This window comes from Pteropus medius, unplaced genomic scaffold, assembly GCF_902729225.1.
Source record: "Pteropus medius unplaced genomic scaffold, Ma_sr-lr_union100, whole genome shotgun sequence".
NCBI lineage: Eukaryota > Metazoa > Chordata > Mammalia > Chiroptera > Pteropodidae > Pteropus > Pteropus medius.
This window is the reverse complement of record NW_024354550.1, coordinates 467,206-489,895: the sequence shown is the minus strand read 5'-3', so window position 1 is coordinate 489,895 and position 22,690 is coordinate 467,206. Positions and strand designations below refer to the sequence as shown.

General features: G+C 38.2%; 1 protein-coding gene across 2 annotated transcripts in view; it reads left to right on the top strand.

The window, feature by feature from the left end:
* WWTR1 (WW domain containing transcription regulator 1) overlaps nt 1–22,690 on the top strand; it is a 116,286-nt gene that overhangs the window by 66,069 nt on the left and 27,527 nt on the right. For both annotated transcript variants that reach the window (XM_039855051.1, XM_039855052.1), the window contains exon 3: nt 3,899–4,035. In XM_039855051.1, coding sequence (XP_039710985.1) covers nt 3,899–4,035 — 137 coding nt within the window. The remainder of the gene's footprint in view (nt 1–3,898; nt 4,036–22,690) is intronic.

Here is a 22,690-nt window from a genome sequence, read left to right as displayed (position 1 = left end):
CTGAGTTTGTCTGTATTGAAGAACACATTAATCTAAGAAAGAAAAATTATTTTATACAACACAGTTTTCTATCAGCTACCATTTTCAGACAAATATCCTTTCAGAGAAGTGCCTACTTTTTTGCCTCTGGGCAAACTGCAGGTCCTGGGATCCGAAGCTCTTTTCCCACTTGGGCAGTTCTCTAAGCAGATACTCCTGATGTAGAGGTAAGGAGTCGATTGTTCTTTCTTAACTGTGAAAGAAGAAGGCAATCTGGAAAGTAGTGGTCAGAGGGACCCTCAAAGGAAAAGGAAAAAAACCTCTCTGTTATCTTTGTTACAGGCACTGTTTCCACCACACACCACCCAGGGCCTCCAAGTGAAACCCTGCAGACATTTTTATTTTAGTACAGGAAAAAAAAATTATTTTGGTGTCAGTTTTTCTTTCCCTTGGGAACTGGCAGTCTTTTTTGTCTTTATAAGCAACATGGGGCCAGGTAATTCATTCCATTTCCCTTCTTACTTTGGCCACACGAAGACATGAGCCAAATCTGCAGTTTATCCTCAATAACTTTGACACCCTATGCTCTGCGTATCCACACATCATTTTCCTTTTTGTCTTGTTGTACCTTCATGAGAATTTTTGTTTTTATTGGTTATGAAAACGATACCTAGTCACTGTTAAAAACCTGGAAAGTACAGAATAGTTTAGATAAAGAGGGAAGAAAAAAAGCACCAGTGAGCCTATTGCATATATCACTATAAATAGTTTGGTATCTTTTTTCCTTTTTTGTTTCATTTTCAAATATGAAAACTACACATAATATGCATTAGTAGAACACACATATATAGGCAGATTTAATACGTATATAAATTTCCAAGAGAAATTAGATTTTTAAAGATGGCAGAGACATTTTCTTGAAGTAGATTCAGCAAGGGAGAGAAATCAGGAAGGGGGTGGGAGTAGTAGGGAAGTGGGGATTCATCTAGCTGAACTGTGGGCCCTGGCAAACAGTAAGGTTACACTGAGAAATATGAGAAAGGAAATGACTCAGTAACTCTGAGAGAGGGAGCAGAAATGAGACAGCAGCATGAAAGAGTGAATGGCTTATCCTACATTTGGGAATAGGGTCAGGGATGCTAAATGATTTCAACAATAGGAGAATTTAGTTTTCAGATCAAATCATCAGCGATTCAAATCATATCATCAGTGATATATTAAGTTCTTGTGAGTAATGCTCTTGCATTTGGCATTCGGACGGGGAGCCACTCTGGACATCTATAAGCAGAGCTAATGTCCTGTGGACGGGTCTGCAGAGGCTGGGAATTGAGGCTTTCTTCTCAAGAGTTGTTTCAGAGCAATGAGAACTGGTCACTTAAGAAAGGCTCCCTCTTGTACTCAAGTCTTTGGGGAATACAGTGAATGACACTTTTAATTAACAAATCCGCTGGGAACAAAACTCCTTTAATAGCCTTGGCTGAGTGTAGAGTTTCAACAGTGGGCTGCGGAGGCTCCCACGGTCCTGGGGGAGTTCTGAGACTTGAAGCCAGGGCTGGGTTGTACATCTCTAGAGTCAGACCTATTGGAATGAGGGCTGGAGCGTCTGTCCAGAAAGCCCTTCGCTCTGTCCCAGGGGATGGAGGCTGGCCAGCATGGCAGCCTGTAGGCAAGTGGGGTTCATCTACCACTTGGGGTGTGGGTCTTTCTGCCCTCCCCAGATCCAGGAGTCACAGCCCACTTGTCCTGAATGGCCGAATAGCGGAATGGCAGATTTAGGAATGTATCACTCCAGCTCCTGTATTATTCCTACCACTGACTGGTAGCTGAGTGTCTGACCACAGCAGTGTCCTTAAATGTCTTCTACCATACCTTGTATATCACTTCACCTCACTGGGGTGTGCTCATTCTGGTTCTAGCACAGCGTCAGTATCCATAGTATCAGAGGGTCTAAGAAAGGCTCATGAAAGAGAGAAGAATTCATCCCTTTCTGGTTCCATAGTGGAAAGTATTTATGCAGGACATGCCTACCTTGGAAAACAAGTTTTAATAGCTGGGTGAAGGAAGAGTTAGTCAAAGAGTTTCTTAGCTCTAATTACCTTGCTAAAGCTAGTTTACTTAACTGAGACATCCTCATTAATTGTTTCCTCACTGAAGGCCTGTGATAAACCCCCTGGGGCCGGTTATCTATGATTTTCCACAGGACCAAAAGTTGACAGAAAGATTTTATGAAAGTTTTAAACAGAAGAAATACAATTGTTAAACTAAAGGTGTAACTAAGACCGTTGTTTCGTTTTCATTTTTTTTATGCTTAGGTAATTAATTCTGATCTCTTAAGTTCAGTCTTTCCCCACTCTGTTTGTTTCTTCTTAACGAGGTAGTTTTGGTTCTTTGATTTTATTCCTCCCAGTTCATTTCTGATGATTTTAAAAAGACTTGTGAAACTCAACAGGTCAACCTAATTTTGCCTTCTTTACTGAGGTTAACCACCTCCTTCCCCCTTTTTTTTTTTTTTAATAAATTCATACTTATTAAAGGCCCTTTTGGGACAGCGTCCAAGTTTTCAGTCACTGCAATTGATGAGTTCCCCATGGTGGAACTTCCAGTCTGGAATGAAGAAACCTAAAGAAGAATTTTAGCAGTGGCATTATTCAAATGTGAAGAAACAGAAGCAAAAGAAAAGATAAATACAACTTCAGTTAACAATAGTAATAGTGGTTTCCAAAAGAGCCATTGTCATTCAGAATTTAGGTGTGTGTAACAGAGCAACTAAGCTCCTTTCATGTGGATCTAGGAGGATCAGTGGTGCCTGCGGGTGGACATTGCCAATTGGTTTGGGAGAGGCAAGCCTAGTTGTAAGGCCTAGAAAGAAGGGCTGGCGTTTAGTTTGTTGTCTTTGCTAAATATAGAAGGATCTCTGATACAGTTCCTAAAACAAGGTTGTGGCACTAGGTGAATATGCTCATCTTTAAAAGAAAACGTAACTCTCAAAAAAAGGTGAAGAGCTCCTAGAGTTCATAAGGTGCCTGGAAGAAGTTGTGATGTGGTTTGGAGGCAAAGCTGGTTGTGGTAGGCAAAACTGGAAGTCCGGTCCATCCTTCTAAGCACATATTGGACACTCTGCGCAGAAGCTTATGTTGTGCTAGTTTCTCTGAGATTAAGTCATAATAACAAATACTGGAAGTTGTATATGACCAAAAGTCTAATCATGTCTTTTCCTTCAAAAGCCTTCATGCCTCAGTACCTAGGTTTTTCTATAATCTTGGCATGCCTGCCTCCCCTCACTTATTTCCCCTACTCATTCTCCAGCTACACAGTTGTTACTTTGGATGGTAGAGCATAAGCTACCTGAAGGTTTTATATATTACCTATGTGGACCTCACCGTGCCTTACCTTTAGTAAAAGTTCAGTAATGTCATATTTATGAGATTAGTTTCAAGGGCCTCATCTGTGGCTCCAGACAGGTGGAGGTGTCCTCATTATGTCAATTACGTGAGCCTCGAGAGTGTGAGAGGGCTGGCCGGCCCTGCTTCTGGAGAGGAGTTCACAGGTGGTGTTGCAGTGACTGGACGGTGATGAAGTATTTGAGGAGCCAGGGAACGTGGGCCCTTTGGGCTGCGGGCGGGGGTGTGCTAGGGCTCATCTGCCCTGCTAAGACAGAAAACCATGTGGGGGCAGCTGGGACAGCCAAGTCATGGGTTTGTGTCCAGAGAGTCACCTGCACAACCCCCAATGTGACCCAGTTTGGATGGAAGGTAAGTGACCTGACCTTGGATGAAAACAAATACAATGTGTCAGCTGCTTGTAAGCAGATCCTATAGGAAGAAGAGCCAAAGTCATTTAACTGTTGTTCTGTTATTGGTGATGGCAATAATGATAATGATGCTGACGATTAAAGAGATAATTGTTTTCCTTCTTTTAGTCACATAGAAAAAATCACCACGTGGCAAGACCCTAGGAAGGCGATGAATCAGCCCTTGAATCATATGAACCTCCACCCTGCTGCCACTTCTACACCAGCACCCCAGAGGCCCATGGCCATGTCTCAGCCAAATCTCGGTAAGCCCAAACTTTGACTTGGACTTGAATAAACAATTGTTTAATCAAGGGGCTGTGGGGCTCAGAAGCAGCTCTGGCTGCCTTGGTACCTATCCGTGTACCCAGGCGGTACTTTTTCCTCCCTCTTGCCTGCACTACCTTTCCACTAGCATTTGCCTTCTTTTCTTGGCCTCTTTGCTGTGAAGTGCATGATAGGCTACCTAAGGTTCACATTATAGTTCTGGCATCCCTTCCATTTGCCTTCATTGAGGTTCTTTGAGAAATTGCATAGGCCTCCTGTCTTCATCCAGACTAAAGCAAGTAGGGCACGTAGCCCCTTTCTGTGAATTTGGCCCCTGAACACTGCCAAAGGGTGCAATTCTGGCCTCAAATCCCTTTCCTTCTTTTTTTTGCCTAATGTGTGATGGATACAAGGTGTGTGTTTTCTTGCTTTATCTTGCCTTTTCTTGCTTTATCTCATTAAATCCTCACAACAACTCTACAAGAAGTAACGATATTCCCATGTGTAAACTTTCTCAGAGTCACACAGCTTGTGGGTAGCTGAGCTGGAGTTTGAACCTAGATTGGTTTGATTTTAGAATGTGTCCCACCATTACATAATCCTCAAGTGGCTTCTCCCCATAACTGTCCTGGGTTGTACAACTCATTTGTCACTTCATTTAGAATGTTGAAGTATGATTTTAGACTTGGGAAGAGGTTATTTTCTGCTAATTGCCTTTACTTCAAAAGAACTAAAATTCTGCCTGGTAGAGATAATCAGATATGAATTAATACTCGAGAGCAACAGAACGAATCAGCTTTTGTTGTAGTCATTTCCCCCCTGGCCCCAAAGGCTAAAAATGAGTGGGCCAATTTTAAAGTTTTATAAGAGATGGTGCTATTTTCAGATAACATTTCCTTTTAAATCAAATATTTAGATACGGCTTTATACACAGAATAGTTAATTTTAGAGAGTAGAAAGAATCTCCTATTGGATTTCCAAGAATGAGCAGGATGAAAATGGAAGCTTTTTTACTAGACACTCTTCCCTCATACTGTGGCTTAGCCAAAGTGAATATAAACTTAAGTAGACCTCAAGTCAGCTTCAAGCAAACATATTGTCTGTTCTTCCAGGAAGTCTAGACCTACCATTTTAAAGCTTGCAGATATAAAATATATCTAAAAAACAAATGACTTGGAATAACCTCTGTTGTGTTCCTTGTCTAAAGGGCAGATCAAAGAAAATGTTATCAGTGCTTCTACCAGGTCTGGTAACCCAAAACTTCCCACGAGTCATTTTTCTCCAGTATATAAGGGCTCAAGTAGAAAGCAGATGTAAATATAGTAAAGAAACCACAAATTAGGTAGCATTAGTTTCATGGTTACTTTAACCATTCGATTTTCATTAAAAAATTTAAAAACTGACTATTAAAGTATTAACTTTAACTTTGTAATCAATTATAATTGGAAAACGTTTTTTATGGACCTGCCTAAAAAAATTGAAACACTTTTTCAAAGAGGTGTTCAAAAAATAAGTCTTCCTCTGATCCCTACTCCTCTGTCCCTTATATTTTGCCTGGAGTCAACCAGTGTTTTCAGTAATGTGTATGTGTTTCTTCATACAGATGCTAGCATACTATACCCACGGCATTGTACCCACACTTTGCTTTCTCCACTTCTATATCCGTACATAAAGAGCTGCTTCATTCTTTTTAAAAAATTGCCTAATAGCCCAACGTGTTGGTATTCTATGGTTTATCTAACTAGTCCCCACCTGATGGATATTTAGATACTATGTGTTGCTAGTACACAAAACACTGGAGTTAATTTTTTTAAATTATGCAACGAGTAGAAAGGAGATTAGCTAAAAATGAACCTTAAATGCTTGAAACTTGATATTGAAGGCACATGTGAATCTGTTATACGCATTCAATTCACATCACACCACACCACACCACACCACACCACAGCCCAATTGCTGGTAAAGTGTATCTAAAGAAGTTGTAATCTGAATAAAATACCTTACTTTCCAGATTTCTAAGAAATTTGGGCAGCAAATTTCTCAAGATATGCATTCTGGTGTTTTTCCAATAGTATTTGAGTATTTGCCCATTACAAACTGTGCTTCTTACCTATAGAAAATCACAGATGTGTCCCATAGATGGAAATATAACTGGGAATGAAAAGTAAGCTCCAAAGATGGGAATAATTTAAAGAGTCACAATATGGTCCTAATAATAAATGATTTACTCAGAACATTTTATTTTAAGCTATAGATCTTCTTATAGTTTTTACTCTTTATTATTGATTCTTTTCCTTTTTTTTAAGGTTTAGAATATGGTGTTTATTTTCATTATTTTAGAAACCATAGGTATATATTGGTATTTCTATGTGTTATATATAATATACCTATGTCTTCATGTTTGGGTGCTTTTGCTTATATATATCAGCACACACACACACACACACACACACACACACACACACACACACACACAAAGTCAGTGTTTTGAATATGATTCAAAATCTCTGTCTGTTTTACATCAACTGCATTTTCTTTCTTTTTACCCTTTAACCAGAACAGATGCTTCTCCTCCTCCTTCTTAAATCTAGAACTTTGGTCTTTTCAATGGAATATAGCTGACAAATAAGTGAACTTAAGTGGTATGCCTTCTTTACTGGGAGGTATTTATGTATTTATGGAAATGAGGTCAAAATACACTTAACGACAGTTTCAGGTGATAGAATTCGTACCGTTTATAAGCTAATTTTATGTATTTCTAGAGCCGTAATATGATCAATGACATAGCTAAATACATTCAGCAATAAATCTTATTTTTTTTTATTGGGATTCCATGTTTTCCTGTAAGTTGGTTACATGGACTTGGGGGTCAGGCTGTCGAATTTGAATACTGGCTCTGCCCATTACTAAGTTGGTGACCTTGTACAGATACTTAATTGTGCCTCAGTTTCCCATATGTAAAATAGGATGGGTTTTATATCCATCCTCATCCTATATAGTATGAGGAGATTATATTAGTTTATATATCCATGCCTGGTACTTAATAAGCTATAACTAAATGCTTATTCTTATTATTTGTGGAAAGAAAAGTTTTATATTTTATTTAATTATAGAATGTTAGATTTGAAGACAATTACGTTGTTCATTGTAAAAGCTTTAAAGAAAAAATTTATTTGGGGCTGGTTAGAGTGCAAAGCGCTTTAAATGAGGAATACTGTATTTATTACTTTCAGTGAGGATAGCGCCCTCTGGTGGAAATGTTTCAGTCTCCTTCCTTCCTGAAATGTGGCTTGTTAAGTCAAACCATATTTTAATTGGGAGAGAACCTATCACTTAAAAGCATCCTGGATGAGTGACTTTGTAAGAAACGGAGCATACTTTTGTCAGACTGCATCAGTATCCAGCGGAAAGCTATCTCTCTCTGTAGGGTGGCAGGTTTGTTGTGTGTCTAAACTCACTGACTTTTCAAATGCCTAAGTAAAGTGAAATTAGACTGTGCAGAAGAAAAATGTTAAAAAATTTTTTTTCACTTTATTTCAGATAACCATTTCAAGCTTTGTCTAATTTTTAACTGAAATTTTTGTTTTCGTATTTGCCAAATCATTTTGTTTGTCAGGTTTTATCCAATTTGATTCTGTCTGAGCAGATTAGTGACCTTTAAGTCTGGGTCCCCAGACATACCCAGTGAATGGAAGAAGAAAGGAAGACCTTGAAGGACTTTAGATAGTGAAGAGGAGAGATTACCACTGAGTAGAAAGAAGCCTATCACTTGAGTGCTGACAATTTGTTTGGAATCCTCATTTGATGTAACATAGTGAAGGGGGAAAATTACTACACATGTGAAAGTTGATTTTTTTCATAGCACAAACCGGGTAGGATCTCATATGTTTTAAGTGGGTTGTTGGTATGATTAATTACTATTAATAATCACTAAATTTTTTGAAGAAGTTAAAAAATGAAACAGAAAAAAGACCAAAGACTATACAGGTCCTATAATAATATATAGAACAATGGGCGTGGGGAAAATGGAGCCTGCTAAAGAAGTCAGTTAGGGCGTTAGGGTGGTGGAGGCAGGGTGGAAGGCAGGAGACTTTTTTGTTTAGTGGTTAATGGGCAGAACTTGAAGTCAGGACTGAGTTTCTCTTGGGTTAGACATGTACTTGTTGCATTACTTAACCTCTCTGAGTTTCGTTTTTCTTATCTGTAAAATGGTGGTATGAGAGTACCTGCCTCATGAAAGTTGATTTGAGTATTTATTTATTTTTTTATTGTTTATGCCTGTAGCACCTGGTCTTCCTAGATGGTCTCCCATCTAATTACTAACCAGGCCCAACCCTGCTTAGCTTCTGAGATCAGACTTCAGGCTTGCTCAGGATAGCACGGCCGTAAACCATGGACCGTGGCTCCACTGGGGTTGAACCCAGGACCTTCTGCATGTAAAGCAGACGTGCTAACTGCTACACTATGGAACCATGTCCTGGTTGGAGTATTTAGGTTGTCTGTGCCTTGGTCCCTGGCATAGAAAAAACCCCAGAGAAATGCATTGTTATAACTCATTGTTAGCTGGTAGCCTGGTTTCTCTCACTTTTCTGGCCTCTGTGTACTAAAGGAAGAGCCTGCGTGTGCTCCTCCCTCAGGAAAACCCAGCCACCATTCTTGCAGCTTTTGTTTTTGCAACTTTTACCATTTGGATACTTTTGCTTATACACTGTGAACATAATTTTAACCCCAGAAAGCATTGTGAGGAGAAGAAGAGGAGGAGCATGCTTGTGACCTACCTCCTTTACCGTCACATCATTAACAGGGAGTTTGTGAGAAGCTAACTGAAATCATGCAGCAACTTAGCATATCCCCATGTTTTAAAACATTTTTGCCAAGGGAAAGTGACGTGCAGTTTTGCCTTTTTGGTGATAATCCTGGCATGCATAAACCATGGTGTGTGTGCTGGGCTCCTGTCACATGGTAATGACCTCTTTGCTGGAGTGAGGCCCTGACTGGGTGCCAGTATCCTCTCAGACAGGACAGGAAAAATAAAGACTGTATAACAACTTTACCAGCCCTAGCCAGTTTAGAAACGTGGTGAAGTGCAGCCAGAGTGTATTTTTAATGCTATAGGAATTTTAAAAATCTCTCTCTTCCTCTTTCTCCTATACTCTCCTCCTTCACTCCTCTCTCCTCCTTCCTCCTCCTCCTCCTCCTCCTCCTCCTCTCCTCTCCCCTCCTCCTCATAAACTATTTCTTCTCTCTCTCCTCTCCCTCTTTCTCTCTCTCTCTCTCTCTCTATATCTCTCTCTCTCTCTCTCTCTCTCTCTCTCTCCCTCCCTTTTGAAGATATGCCATCCACAGGGCCAGAGTCTTAAGTCCTCCAGTTCTGTCTTGGTCTGTACATCAAATTACAAACATATGTGTGGGTTTTTTTTCTTTTTTCCTTTTTTGCAGGGCATGCATTTCAAGACAAGATGGAAAATCTTGTTTCTGCTCATTTGCTAAGTTGGCTCATTCTTCCCTCTAGGAAGTATACAGAAGCACTTAAAACCATTTTATCAAAAGCAAATAAAATAGCTAAAAGATGTCGCAGCATAGTGTTGCTTAAAGCATACAGAAAGATGTCCTGAAAGTTTGCCAAATGTCAGATTTATATGTAGGATATCTTATTTTTTTCTTTTTCCAGTACTTTTTTTTTTCTAATTGAATTTATATGGTGATTTCATAGGAGACACATCTGGCTACTGTGATTTTTCCAGCTCTGATGTTCTCACTACTTTTTGAACTTTGTGGTTTCTGCAGGATAAATTAGCCTAAAGCGCACTAGCACATACATGTACAAACCTGAAGACAAACTGAAAACCTCTGAACTTTATGAGGGAGAGTGGAGGCAATGGGGTGTTGGTAGGATTGGAGTGGTGGAAAGTGGGTGTTTATGGAAAGGAAGACTGGTGGACAAGAGAAAAGGGGAAAGGATTTTTTCTTGATTAAAAAGAAGGAATAGTTTTCTAAACTCTGTAGAAAATCAACATTATTTTCTTCTTAGGTAGATTTGGAAGAAGCCATCTATTGTCAAAATTTACCTTTTTAAATCAATATTATTGAAAACTGCTCTTTGGGTTTTCCAAAAGGAGACTCATTACAGTTCCTTTCTTTTAAGACTTTTAAGGAATATGTGAAATGGGTGCTGAAAACATTATTTAATCAACTGATTCAGTTTCTCTTGTGCAATGAAATAGGACATAATAGTTTATAAAGAAATGACCCTTGTGTTTTCATGGTATATTCCATTTATCTTAATGTGCATGAATCTTTTATCTAGATAAGTATTTATTGATCTCGATGTATTAAGATTAGGTGATGAAGTCTTATAGATTTTATTATGTGAAATTTAGAAATTTAGGTAGAAAATCTCCCCTTTGATGAGAAATCTCAATAACCATGAAAAATGTTTGATGCCACAATTTTCCTCAGAAAATATTCTGCAAGATAAAATTTCTAAGTAGTATGCTAGTTTTAGTACGATTTGCTGGCCGACTGCCAATAGTTTGCCCTTGGGAACTTCCTTGCTGTGGAGCATTTTGCCTAAAGTTTGAGGCAGAGGGATTCTGGGATAGTTTGTCATTCAGCCACTTGATTCAAATCGATAAGTGCTGAATGACATTTGGACACTTTTTTGATCTCCTCTTTGGGGCCCCTGGTGAGCTTGTCCCCGCCTGTGTGTGATCATCACCTTCCCCACCCCATATCAGCTGGAAGATTGATTTCTTCTTCCTTTCTGGAAGTCTAAATTTATTCCCTGGGTGTTTTGCAGTTGCTGGTGGTTGGGGACAGCTGTTCCTCCACGCTTGACTCTGAATAATTCTCTGTGATGGAGTCAGCGAAATAATACTGTAAAAGAAACCAGGAAAACAAAAGCCTTAATCGTCTTTTCTTATTAAGTGCTAAAGAGAGGAGGATCACCCCCGCTCCCTGGTTTTAGGGAAAAAAAAAGGAAAAAAATAAGATCCTAAATGTATTTGAGGAAGCAAGATTCAAGAATGTTCCCCAGTCCCCATGTTATATAATTACTATTTGGTCATTGTAGAAAATGCTGATATGGAAAAAAATGGGAAAATAAAAAACATTGTAATCTGACCATTCAAAATTATACTAATGTTTTCTCATATATTTGTCTCATTTTTTTTTCAGTACAAACAAAACCAAAAAATGTTGGAAAATCCTCTACATTCTTTCTTGTAGCCTGCTTTTTCTGACTTAATGTATCATGAGCATCTTTCCATTTCAATAAATATTTTTCCACAGTATTGTTTATTGAAAAAGTAGCAAAAACATGGCAAAAAATATGAACAATTCCAGAGTATTCGTGAGAAATAAGTCGCCTTCACACTAGAACTCCAGCCCTTTTTTCCTCTCCTTCTCACTGCTACCAGCTTCCTGAATCTTCTGGAAATACTCTACATACATATGCATGCTTGGATGTATATGTCTTTTTAAAATTTAACATATCTTAGAGAGCTTTCTAAATTAGGACTTATAGATGGATTCATTCTTTGTCAGCATTATGTAATATTCCACTCTATCCATGTTCCATACTTTATTTAACAAGTCCTCTGTGCTGGCTATTTAGGTTCTTCTCTGATTGTTTGTTATTATTAAACAATGCTACAGTGTGCATCCCTGTACATAAATCCTTGTGCCATGTGCTCTGTGCAGAGTAATCTTGCAGAGGCGAGATGCCCGGGTCAAAGGTCATGTGCATTTGAAGTTGTAAGAGATGCTGCGTTTCCCTCCAAGATGGTTACACCAGTTTGTAGTCCTAGCAACAGTAGATCAAAGTGCTTCTTTCTCCCTACCCTGGCCAATAATCAAACTTTTTAGTTTTTATAATTCTGATAGTTACAAACTAGATTTTCATTGTTAAATTTATGTGTTTTTTTAAGTTATAAATGGACTTGGGCAGATTTCTGTTAATGGCTGAAAATATTCCATTGTGTGACTTTACCATAATTTATTTAGTTCTTCCATTGAGAGACATATAGGCTGATTCTATTTTTTTTTTATTATAAATGATATTGCAGTAAAATTTTTATAGGTAAATTTTTGTGCCTTCCTTTAATTTTCTCATTGTTTTCAGTTTCTTTGGAATGTTTGTTAGTAAAGTAGAATTTCTCTAAAAATATAATTTTGACATGGTTGCTTTTATAAAATGAAATGAGTAATTGTCTGCAGATCCACTGTATGTGTTGGGAAGAGGGATTTGTTTGAGGTTCTACTTTCTTTTACAAAAAAACGATTTAAGGTTGCCACAAAAAGTGTATTTTTAACCAGCCACCTAGCTTTCCCACTAGCTCTGTTTTTCGCTTCATATCCATATGTTTTTGACTAAGCCATAAATGGAAATTTCATTTAAAGTTATTTTGCTTCTCAGTACTACATGTCATGCATTTCATTCCATATTATTTTTGTCCTTTTCCTTTCTAGTATTATATTTCTCAGACACCAGTGAAGAGTGAGTTATGAGTTTTCAGTTTTGCCAAGAGTTAAATATTTGCAGAGCTTGAAAAAAATAAAGTAAAACAATTTTAATGTGGCTGATTTTGTCCTGGCTCCACAAGACTTTCATTTAGCTGCTTCAGAGCTCACGCTTTAAATATTAAGGAAAATATTCTATTTCCACTCTATCAACTGCCACAATGCCTGCATTAATGAGAATGGAAGTATAATTTCTCCCTAACTGGAATTGGATCATCCTATCCTAACAAAATGAATGCTTAGGGCAGCTGCATGTGGAAGGTTTCTGGATTCCTTGCCTCCATTATTGATGTTTTTCTGCTGTTACTGCCCAGGACGCTGCAAATGAGGGAAAGCCTCTGAGAGCTCACTTCTCCAATCTGCAACATGCCTCGTCTGCTTGTGTTCTGTTTTCTCCTCTGTCTCTATTTCCACTTTTAAGCAGAAAACATTTCTCCTGCAATTTGAGGGAATTCCAGGGTCCAAACTATATTTAAATAGGATGGCTTTGGCTTGAAACATTCCTTCCTGAAATGTGCTTCCATATGTTTGCATTTGCTACTTCCTTGTCAAGCCTCAACTCTGCCTTCCTTAGCTTGTCCATTTTTTTCCTTCTGTCAAGAATGCCAACAAGGAGCAGTTTCTTCAGACCCTGGAAAGTGAGGGCCTTTCACCACAGGGCCTCAAGCTTCGTGGTCAACTAACTTAACTTGGAGGCCAGTTTTCCCCCAGGAAACTTGTAATTCTTTAGTCCAGTGTCCTGTCAGTGCAGCTGTCCAGAGCTGTTTCTTCTGAAAGACCTTCCCAGCCAGTCCCATAGGGCAACACTTTGTTCTGTCTTCCCAGGCTCTCTAGTTTTGGAAATGAGATTTCTTTTTTCCTTTTTAAAGAAAACTGAGATATAATTGACATATAACATTATATTAATTTTAGGTATACAACATAATGATTTGATATATGTATATATTACAAAACGATCATCATGATAAATCTAGTTAACATCATCACCATAGAGAGTTACAAAACTTTTTTTCTTGTGATAAGAACTTTTCAGATTTACTCTCTTAGAAACTTTCAAATATGCAATACAATATTATTAACTATAGTCTATAGTCACCATGCTGTACATTACATCTGCAGGACTTATTTATTTTATAACTGAATGTTGTACCTTTTGAACACCTTCGCCTAGAATTATTTCTACATTAGCAGTTGGGGTTGGGGTGGAGGTGGGGAGGTTGGAAAGAACAGTTGTACGAGGTCTCAGAATCATGTAGCATGTATTACAGCCAGGATTGTCTCCTCTCCAAACCCCAGTCAGTTCTCAAAAACATTGTTTAGTAGGGGTTTCCTCAGAGATAAATAGTGCCACAAGACAATGGCCCGTATATGACACAATTTCTCTGGACCCTGCCAGACTGAGAATTTTTAATCTCCAGGGAGTTGAGGGTGTGTATAGGGGAGTTTTTCTTTATTGTTAGGGTTTTTTTTTAATGTTTCACTTTTTATTTTGAAATAATCTTAAACTTACATATGAGTTTTGAGTTTAGTACATTAGCCTTTTGCCCAAATTTGCCTTTGTTAATTGTTTATGATTTGCCACATTTGCTTCTCTCTCTCTCTGTATGTTTTAAATGTGTATATGTGTGTATATGTATGTATGTATGTGTGTATATGTACATATATACACATATACACATGCACATTAAAAAAAATTTTCTCTGAACCCTGTGAAACTAAGGTGGAGACATCATGCCCTTTTACCCTTAAATACTTCAGATTGTATTTTCTAAAAGGACATATTCTTACAGAAGCATGGTATAGGTATCAAAATAAAAAAAACAGCATTGGTACAATATTGTCTAATCCACCATTTATATCTGAAATTTCATTTATCACAAGAATGTCCTTTTTGGCTATTTTAGTTTTTGGTCCAAAAACTATCGAGGATCATGCATTGCATTCAGTTGTCCTGTCTCCTTAATCTTTATCTGAAACAATTCCTCAGCTCTTGTGTTTCTGGGCCTTGACATTTTTGAACAGTCTAGGTGAGTTATTTTGTAGATTGTTTTTTAATTTGGATTTATCTGGTGTTTCTTCATGATTTAGATTTAGGTTATACATTTTTTTTGGCAGGAATACCACAGAAGTGATGTTGTGTTCTGCTCATTGTATCCTATCAGGAGGCACCTGATGTCAGTTTGTCTCAGTCTGGGTGAAGTTGGTTTTGATCACTTGGTTAAGGTAGTGTCTGTGGAAGGTTGCGGGAGGACAGTTTGCCTGGGTCACCTGGCTCCTCTACTGAGTATGTTCCATGAAGACAATGAGGTACGAGGAAAAACTTTTTGGTACACTGGGTCTCTGTGAGGTATGGCCTCAGGTCATGTAAACCCTCCTCCTTGCGATGCTGGACAAATGCCATTTCCAGCATGCTCGGTTAAGATTCACAGCACAGTATTTAATTGAGAAATAATATATCTGTGTAGCTATATACCCAGAGATTTTGTTTTAAAATGTAACTGTGATGCTCCTATCCATTTATTCGCTACTCTTGCCTCTTACAAAACACATAATTCAAAAGGATACATATAAATATTTGAGCTAAGTTAGGGTAAAGGGAAACTGTGGCTGAGAAAATAATAAAGCCAGGGAGAAAAATACACGAGTCCTATGTGATTGCTGGAGGTGCCTGGAGATTTGGCTTTGAGACTTGTGGGGAACTCTTGTGAAGAAGGTGATGTGTTCAATTACAGGAGTCAAAGCATTCGTGAGCTAATGGCTTGTCTGGTGACGAGGAGAGAGCTATTTTGCCCTAAGAAGGAGTTCTCCCTCTAATTCCTCATAAATGATCTAGACATTGTAGTCTAGGGGACATTCCTAAAAAAATGTCCCTTCAGTAAATGCCAGGAGCTTCAGAACCTCCCTAAACTCTGGGTGATGATGCGATCTCAGAGCACCAGCAAGAATCGCTGAAACCAAAACAAGGATGCACCACATACCTGGAGTGATTCAGGATAAAATTTAGAATATCCAGAGGTATAAGTTTTGGTCTTGTTTTGCTTTGGACCAGAAACTCCTTTTAAGTATTTAAAAGCAGAGCTGCTTTGGTTGCCACCTCTCTCACCCCCACCACAAAGTTTATTCCTTTCTTCCAGTGAGATGATCTTGAACCACCTCATAGGCTGAAGGGGCAACAACAGCTCACAGACACTGATCCTGAGGGGTATACCCCCAGAATTTCCCCATCCCCGGATTTCCTCAGAATTTTTTATTTTACCACAGTGTATGAAATACTTTGGCAGTTTCTCATGTAGTCTGAGCAGTGAATCAAAAGGAGGTTTCTGTCACTCTGGAATAGAGGCCAACGACAGCGCTCACCACGGCCATGAGGCCCCATGGACTGTGGTCCCTTATCCTCTGCTCCTCAGCCCCGTGAGTCACCCTGTTTTGCACAAGTACTGCAAGCCCACAAGTCAGGCACCCTCTCACTTTAGGACCTTTGCACTTACTGCCCCTCAGCCTAGATTGGGTTCCACCCTGATTTCTGCACTTTATTCAGATTTTTTTAGATCAGACATTACCTCTTCAGAGAGGCCTTTTTTAACTTCTGTGCCTAAAATAGTTTCATATTTGTTTGTTCAAATCCCTTATCCTTAGAATTATACTTCTATTTCCTGTTGTCTGTCTCTCAAATCTTCTAAAGGGCCAGGACCTTTCCATGTTGTTCGTTAGTATCTCTAGCACCCAGAAACAGTGCTATACACTTGCTTGGGGCTTAGCAGATATTTATTTGGTGAGCATAAGTTGAATGAACTGCAGAAAGAACTCTTAAAAGAAAAAAATTATCCACAGTCCTGCTATCTAAACACCACTACTAATAGTATTTTGATACTTTTTCATTTCAAAGATAATTAACCTTTGAGGGTCACTAGAAATCCTATTAGACCTAAGGATACAGTTCTCAATATCTGTATATGTACAAATTCCTAAAATTTGACATATAATTTTACTAGATTTCCTTGTTTCGTATTTTTTTTTTTCCCCTTTTTCTGAGTAGTCCTGGCCTGGTACAAACCACTCACATCACATTATTATCTTTGCTAATTCGATGGTTGAAAAATGGCTCTTTCATTTGCATTTCTTTGACTTCTTGTGAAGCTGATAATTTTTTCATGTTTGATTACTAATTGCATGTTCTCTTTCATAAATCATTCAAGACCTCTGACTATCTCTTGGAGTGTCTGCTATATGAACTCCTTAATAAAGATGTTTACTAAAATGACATGTTATGAAAAGAAAACAGATTAAAAACTAGTGGCCCACACAGGAAAATTTTTCTCTACTTCTTGTGAAAAACAGCTATAGATTCATTTTCTGATATTTAGCTTGGGTTGCCATACTTTGCACCTGGAGTAGTTCTAAACCATTCAGGAAAGCTAACCAATAAAAAGCCACAGTGAACTCTCTTCTGACTAATGAAAATAAATGCATGAATCAGAGTTTCCACTTCCTGCTGGAGTGAAGTACACCTATTGTCTAGAGATAATAAAACAGTTTGGATTTTGCTGCTATTGCCAGGCCATGGAATTAAATTCAAAGACACAAAGATAACTTTGTGAAGCAGCACAGTGAAGGACCCAATTTCCTCTTTTTCCCAAGTTAGGTCATTATTTGCCTGAATTCACTAGCTTCGTTGATGTGCTTCCTGCCACAGGCTACTTCTGATAAATCTTCAGACATCCCAGAAATCGGATGGAATCTGAGTAGCACATTTGGTGCTGCTTTAGGTGGAAGAAATGTGATTTCTTTATAGCAAAAGGATCCAGATGACATCAACCTGCCAGAAAGATGTGATTTTTTTCTAGCCTTTTTTGGATATATTATAATAATGATGTCTAAATCCTTTAAACGCCAATAAAATATGCATTTTAGGTAATGAATTTGCTGGGAAAATATAAAAACTCATGTTACAGGCGTTTCTATCTTTACTTCCATGAGAGCAGAGTTGCCTGGATACTTGCACACTGGTGTGTCAGCTAGATTGCTGTTCAGATGGGTAGACAGCATAGCAGGTAGGAAAATCATTTCCTGGTCCTAAAAATACAGAGTTTCCTGTGAAGTAAATGTAGCTTATAAGTCTAAACCAGAAGAGCTGGGGGCATCTGGAAAACCTAAGGTCCACCTGTCAAGTTTTGGGGCAACTGGAAGCGGTTTTAAGGCTCAAAACTGTGAGGCTGGGAAAGTGGGCTGAAAGCACATGCATCCCAGAGCTCTGGGCCTTATCAACTGAGTGGATGAGAAATTTCTTTATAGCAATTCTTACTCAGAATTGGAATAAAGGGCTCAGTGTGAAGTTGGGATAGTATAATTTCTTGGTTTAATACTTTACAGATTTTTGGAACCAAATGCTCCCTGAAGTGAAAAGTTTTTTTTTTTTTTTTTTTGCTGACCTTGTTGGACGACTAATACTATTTCTGGGAAATAAGAGAAACAAGAGGCTCATTGTTGGCAGGAGCTGAGAGAGACACAAGAAAGGAGAGAGACGTGTCTGCAGCTCTTTTTTCCCTTCATTGTATCGTGACTGAGTCAAGGCTGGACTCTGTGGTTGGGTTTTTCTTTCTACCTCTGTAGACATGTGTTTCGCATCAGACAGGGCTGCGTGACACCTGACATTGGCCAGTTCACATGAGTTAAGCCACGTATGGCCCATAAACAGAGGAGAAAAGACCCACAGCTGCACCCAGACACTCCTGACGCTGAAGTATTTTTGAAGCTTGGTGTGGCTGGGTCCGCACATATGTCAGAAACAATTTACACCTGTATGTTTTGGCTTCTTTCAATTGAATATCATTACTTTCTAAAAGCTGCTGTGGTCCAGTATTGCCTGAAGGCAGCACCTCTTCTTGTTTAAACCTTTCTGAATTATGAAATGTAACTTTCAAAGTTATCTGATTTTTGTCTGTTTCTTTTTTTTAAAGCACTGAAGAAGAACGCTCTATACCTTGTTCTGTTAAACCAGATCGCTCAAGTAGGGCGGCCATCATAACACGTGATTCCTGTTGATGTCATTACTTTATGTAAATAAGTTAATTAAATTAGTCTGCTTTAGACTTTTTTATGAAATAGGGAAAAGGAAACACTTCTTATCCTCGTCACCAAATTTAACTCAGTAAATATTTTTGATTACTGAGGGTGGGCAAGATAGGGCAGTGATTGGTGATTGGGGCAGCTGACACCAGCCAGAGCATTTTAGAATATCCCCTGGGCTTCCTGGTTTTGTCAGTTTATGCCACTGATTTGTGCTGAGTCATTTAACCTTCCAAGTTTCTTCATCTTAAAATGAGCGAATTGGCCTACATCGTTGGTTTTAAATTATGTCCCAAGGTCCTATGCCAGGGTTTCAGGAGACTGTTAGCAGAAGCAAAGTTTAGTTAGTATCCAGTCTCCAAAAGCTGTGTCTGTTCAACACATTAAAAAAATTATTTAGTATTTTGATGTAAAAGTTGAGAATTGCCTATAGGGGAAATAGAGTGAAAGCAAGACCAAGAGAATTTAGAGAAGACGATCAAAGGGACTGCCATTTAAGTGCTCACTTGCCTACTGACACTAATGCAGGCCCTAGGCAGGCTTTGAAAGAGTCCTTGTGTGTGAGGGTTGCCTCTGTGTCATGCTATATCCCGGGCTCTGGAGAAAGATCCTACTCCTAAAGAAGAGTTTGAGCACCTGGGCCTAAATGAACTAAGGCCTCTTTCAGCCTGAACTTCTCTGGTGATGGTACAAAGTAGGGTAAATACACGACCCCTCCTATAGTGAATGTGGTGAGGAAAGTGGATTTGTAAACTACTGATGATAAAACAGCAAAATGAAATTGGTGCTGAGCAGGGAATATGCTCTGGAAGTAAATTGAAAGCACCAACAAAAATGTAGTTAGTATTCGTTAAATGTTCACTTATACATTTTGGGAGTACTGGTTAAAAGTACATTCCTCAAGAGAAAAAGAATTGTATCTATGTGTTTGGGGAGGGGGAGGGATTTCCATTTTGTTCTGGAATGTCTATGGTGATCATCTTATAAATGAAACTGATTTTTACTACCAATTTCTGACCTGTAAACCCTGTCTGAAGCTTAGTTCAGGTAGAATATATTTAGCGCCTACTATGTGCAAGTCAGCTTTGAAATGCACTAGATTCTTTTTGTTCTATATTTATAAGGAAGGTCCATATCATCAGGGTTGGTTCCGAGGGGCAGGGGGAGACTTGGTTTCTTCCCAGGTCTTGTTTATGAAGAGCACAAATCCAGCCTTCAGGAAGATGAGTTGGTGCAAATCACAGGAAGAGAAGAGTTGAGTTTCTTAAAAAAGCTTCTTCTCAGTGTGTATGGCTCAATCAGGAGTCCAATAGGAAAGATTTCCTGACTTTCAGACTTAACCAAGTGCATGCTTACCAGTGATGCAATGCGATGTCGTAAATAGTGTTCGACATTAAAGTTACAGAGTAAGTGGAGGAGTAATATTCCCTCTCTGATCCAAGTCATGTGAGTACAAAAAGACAACTTGGCTAGTTGTAATCTATGGAGGACACACTGAGAGTTAATCTGGACAGCGTGACTGTTATTCTGTATATCCAATGGTTATTTCATACTGGCTCTAGGTTTCTTTGTCAGGGACACGTTAGGGTGGAAACAGGAAACTTGAGTTCTGCTGCCATGAGCTAGCTCTGGGGCAATGGATGGTCATAGGCCTAGCCGTGACCAATCAACCCATTTTCCTGGGACTCTTCCAGATTTAACCCTGAAAGTGCTATTCCCTCAGTCCTCTGTGACAGACCTCAGTCTCAGCATTTGTGGAGTGGGAAAGAGAATGAAGTGATCATTAAACTTTTAGTTCTCATTGCTTCTCAGCCTTCTGGCTAAGATCAAGTGAAGCTTTCAGTTCTAACAGCCCAAGATTCAGGAGCTCTTATACTCCCCTCTCATGGAGTTCCTGATGCAAGTTATATAAACTCACTAGCCCAGACATCAAATTGAATTAAACACCTTCCATCTTGAAAGAGGAAGTCTCCCAGATCCCAAATCAAGTGTATTTGATTACCCAAGGTGTGTATTTGAATATTGCATATTCACCTATTTTGAAGAAATTTCAATCAGGTTTTCAGAACAATATGTCAGCCTCTTCCCCTTCTCACTCTCAAGGGATGATGATGTTAGAAGGATTATTTGGAAGTTAATGTTGTTTTATCATAGAAGCAAATGAAAACAAACAAACAAACAACTAATCTAAAAGCTTATTTTGAATATATTTTGAATAATTTAGCCAAGTTCTGCTCACCACCTGTGAAAACTGATACATACAGGTTAAATCATCCTTAAAATTTTCCAATTAAATCAACATTTGCTTATGGAGGATTTCAGCAGATATTCTGTCAGCCTTATATAGTGCTTGTTTTCCCTGCATTTTGTTTTGCTTTGTTTTTCTGTTAACTTTTTTCCTTGAACAACGGTCATAATTCTAAGTCCATAAAATCACTTAGTTCAGCACCCAGAGGCTGCCATGTTCCCTTCTCTGGCTCCACATCCTAAGCAGCTGCTTAGATAACTTTAAAGTTTAGCACATAGTACAAGCTTAATAAATATTAATTCATTTTCAATTCAATTCATAATTCAATACTGCTAAGACATCTGCTAAGTTCCAGTGGACCAGCATTTCCTGGTAGTCCTTCTCAGAACAACACTAGTCTTTCAAGTTTGAAAAGTGCTGCATTTTATATCTCCCTCTTGGAAAGTTTCAGTGTCTTGTTAGTATATTAAAGCCTCTGAGAAACCCTGCAGTAAAATAAGCTCTTTAAACTTTGTTTGAACATTTCCCAGTCTTATTTGACCATGGAACACTCCTGGAAGCTGCTACTATTATTAATTTTAATTTTAGTTTAATATCTATTTACTCCCATAGACCACCATAGACCATGTTTTATTTTGGATATTTAGCCATTTTTATATACTCTATAAAAATTTATACTTTTTTTTAATACCTTATAAACCTAATTAATAATGAGTATTGAAGAGACAGTGCCCAGTACAGTACCTGATATTTATTAAAGACATGGTTACCACACACACACATACATTTTTTAAGAACTGTTTTAGATTTACAGAAAAATCGAATAGAGTTTCCATCTATCTTCTCAACCACTTTCCCATATTATGAACATCTTACATTAGTATGCTACATTTATTGTAATTAATGAACCAATATTGATACGTTATTATTTCAATTTAATTTACTTTTTTATCAAGGTATAATTGACATGTAACTAATTAGTTTTAGATGTACAACATAATGATTTAATATGTGTATATATTGTGAAATGATCACCACAAGTCTAGTTAACATCTATCACCACAGATAGCTGCAAAAGTTTTTTTCCTGTGATGAGAACTTTTAAGATGTACCCTCTTAGCAACTTTCGAATATACAGTACAGTATTATTAATTATAGTCACCATGCTGTACATCTCCATGGCTTATTTATTATAACTGGAAGTTTGTACCTTTTGACCTCCTTCCCCTCCCCCATCCCCAACCTTTGGCAACCACCAATCAATCTGTTCTCTGTATCTATCAGCTTGTGGGGTTTTTTTGTGTGTTTGTTTGTTTAAGATACCACATATAAGCAAAATCATATGGTATTTATCTTTGTGTAACTTATTTCACTTAGCATAATGCTCTCAGGATCCATCCATGTTGCTACAAATGACAAGATTTCATTCCTTTTCTGTTTGAATAATATTCTCTTGTCTCTCTCTCTCTCTCTCATCTATCTATCTATCTATCTATCTACCTACCTACTTATCTAATGACATTTCCTGATATATTATTTTTATCTAAAATCCCTACATTATTTAGATTTCCTTTGTTTTTACCTAACGTCTTTTTCTGTTTGTCTCCTACAGAATATCCCATTACCTTTACTTGTCATATCTCCTTAAGTTGTTCTTTGTTGTGACAGTTTCTTAGACTTGATGACCTTGATAGTTTAGAGGAGTACAGCTTAGGATTTTTATAGGATTCCCCTCTGTTGGAACTGGTTGGATGTTTTTCTCTGATTAGACTGGGATGATGGTTTTTTAGAAGGATGACCACAGAAGTAAAATGTCATTT